This window comes from Corvus brachyrhynchos, unplaced genomic scaffold, assembly GCF_000691975.1.
Source record: "Corvus brachyrhynchos isolate BGI_N302 unplaced genomic scaffold, ASM69197v1 scaffold99, whole genome shotgun sequence".
NCBI classification, from domain to species: Eukaryota; Metazoa; Chordata; class Aves; order Passeriformes; family Corvidae; genus Corvus; species Corvus brachyrhynchos.
The window spans coordinates 2,655,364-2,657,462 of NW_008239778.1; the positions used below are offsets into that span (position 1 = coordinate 2,655,364).

General features: G+C 51.5%; 1 protein-coding gene across 1 annotated transcript in view; it reads right to left on the minus strand.

Moving 5' to 3' along the window:
- Positions 1-1,294: 1,294 nt before the first annotated feature.
- Positions 1,295-2,099, minus strand: part of DHX33 (DEAH-box helicase 33) — an 8,791-nt gene continuing 7,986 nt past the window's right edge. The window contains exon 12 of the mRNA XM_008640381.2: positions 1,295-1,810. Coding sequence (XP_008638603.1) covers positions 1,502-1,810 — 309 coding nt within the window. The 3' untranslated portion in view covers positions 1,295-1,501. The remainder of the gene's footprint in view (positions 1,811-2,099) is intronic.

Consider the following 2,099-nt stretch of genomic DNA (forward strand, 5'->3'; position numbering starts at 1 on the left):
GCCCCGCGCGGGCCCCGCGGCCGCGGGTTCGAGTCCCGGCCCCGGCAGGACGGAGAGTGTCAACGGGGTGCCTGGTTCCTCGGATTCCTGACTCTGGAATGGGCAGGGATGGCATGGACAGAGCACCAGTACCGGCCCCTTCGCGGGTGAAGGCAGAAAGGGAGCTTTAGGAATGTGGGAGAGAGGCACAGGTTTTATCCCAGACATCATCCCACTCCTAATTATGAATCGGGGGGATGGGGAAGCAGAGATTAAATGATTTACTAAGAATCGGTTTGTTAGGAGCAATGCATACCGCTTGCCCAACACTTATTGTGCCTACCAAAGCAGGATGAGAAGATACGAGACTATTGATAAAGGGAAGGAATCTTGACCAAAGATCCTGTTTTTAACCTAAAGCTAACTCAAACCAGTCTTGGAAGTTTGGATTTGGGCCAGGGACATAAAGAGCATGCACAGGGAAGAAAGGTGAAAAGGAAGACCCTTTACTTCATCTGAGGAAGACTCTTATTTCATCTCGGAGACCCCTGCCCACGACCACCAGACGACACTGCACAAGCTAACGTGGATGTAAACGACTTTTGGGCTCATTGTAATACGAGGCGAGGCTAGGGCGGCTAGGTAATGAATATGTATAGATGTGTTGAGAAACTCAATGAATATGGAACTTGTAACCCGATAAATACCAGGCTGAATGCAGCTATCGGCACGCATGACTTTGGAGGAATTATCCCCCATGCATCCCGGCGCTGGAATAAACATACTACTTCACCGGAATAAGTAGTAGTGGAGTCTTTCCCGCTCATCAATTAGGACTGCCAGTGTTCAGGCCAGAGCATGGCGGTCTCAGAAAAAGAAAAAATGAATGTTTGGGTTTTTTTTTTTTTTGCTCCTTGAGCAATGGGTATTTTAGAGAAAAGACTGACTAAGGCAATGTTTCCTGGCAGCAACCCTTCCCTTTGTCCAAAAGCTGGCACTAGTGCCCAGTATTGAGAAGCACAGAAGGCCCATTCGCTGCTCACTGCCAGGCTGGACAAGGAGAGCATCCACAGCACCCCATTAGATTGATACCACCCCATCAAAGGACCGGAATTCTAACTCCCAACTCCACGCAGGTGTCTGAGCACTGCACATGTAAATGGCAGAGTCCACTCTGCACAAGAAGCACAGGTTCACCGTGCCACCTACACAAATCTTTAAACCCAGACTCCTGACAACAAACACACTTCCATGAGAACTGAAAACACCAGTCCCATGATTATTTGTTCTGTACCTCACAAAACAACACGCAAAATTTGGATTTTCACCATCACTTCTTTATTCTGGAAGAAAACATACAAATCCAATCTCAATAAATACCCATCCCCTTCCTTAAGCACACGTAAATTACCCTGCCTATATAAAATGTGGTTATACATACATTCATTATAAAAACCTTTAAAAAATAAGTCTTTTAAGGTGAAGCTGAACCCCCTGAGCCAGCTGCTCCAACATCCACGGGTCAGCTCTTGGCCGTCCGGAGCTTCCTGCGGAAGTAGTCGGGCCCGGCCTCGTGCAGCCACTCTGCGTCCACCACGCACAGGTCGCGCATGTAGCACTTGTTGGTGCGCAGCAGCCCGTTGTACACCACGCAGGCCGGCTTGCACTGGAACAGCACCGAGGACGGGTGGATGGCCACCACCTGGTGCGAGTCCACGGTGCCGTAGGAGCCGTCGGGCCGCAGCTCAGCCGCGTTCATGAACAGGCTGTGAGCCAGGCAGCGCCGGACGCTCGCGGTGTCCCCGCGCGAGGACTCGAGCGGCATCGACAGCTGGGAGACACGGGAGTGAGCAAGCACAACCTGCACCCTCGGGGGGGGACAGCCCTGTTTCAGTGGGCTCTCTTCAGGAATCCTGGGGGATTTTCCTGTGTCAGAATGCCTGGGGCCCACTGGGAATTCAGCTCGAGTGGATGCTAGGCTGACCCAGACTAAGAGCCAATAAAAGGGATGGTCACTCTCCTTCTGGAAATGAGTTTTAGGCCAACCAGCATTCACAAATGATACCCCAGACTGCCAGGGGTTCAACAGCAGCTCCTAAGCTGTGCCCCGCAGTACACGC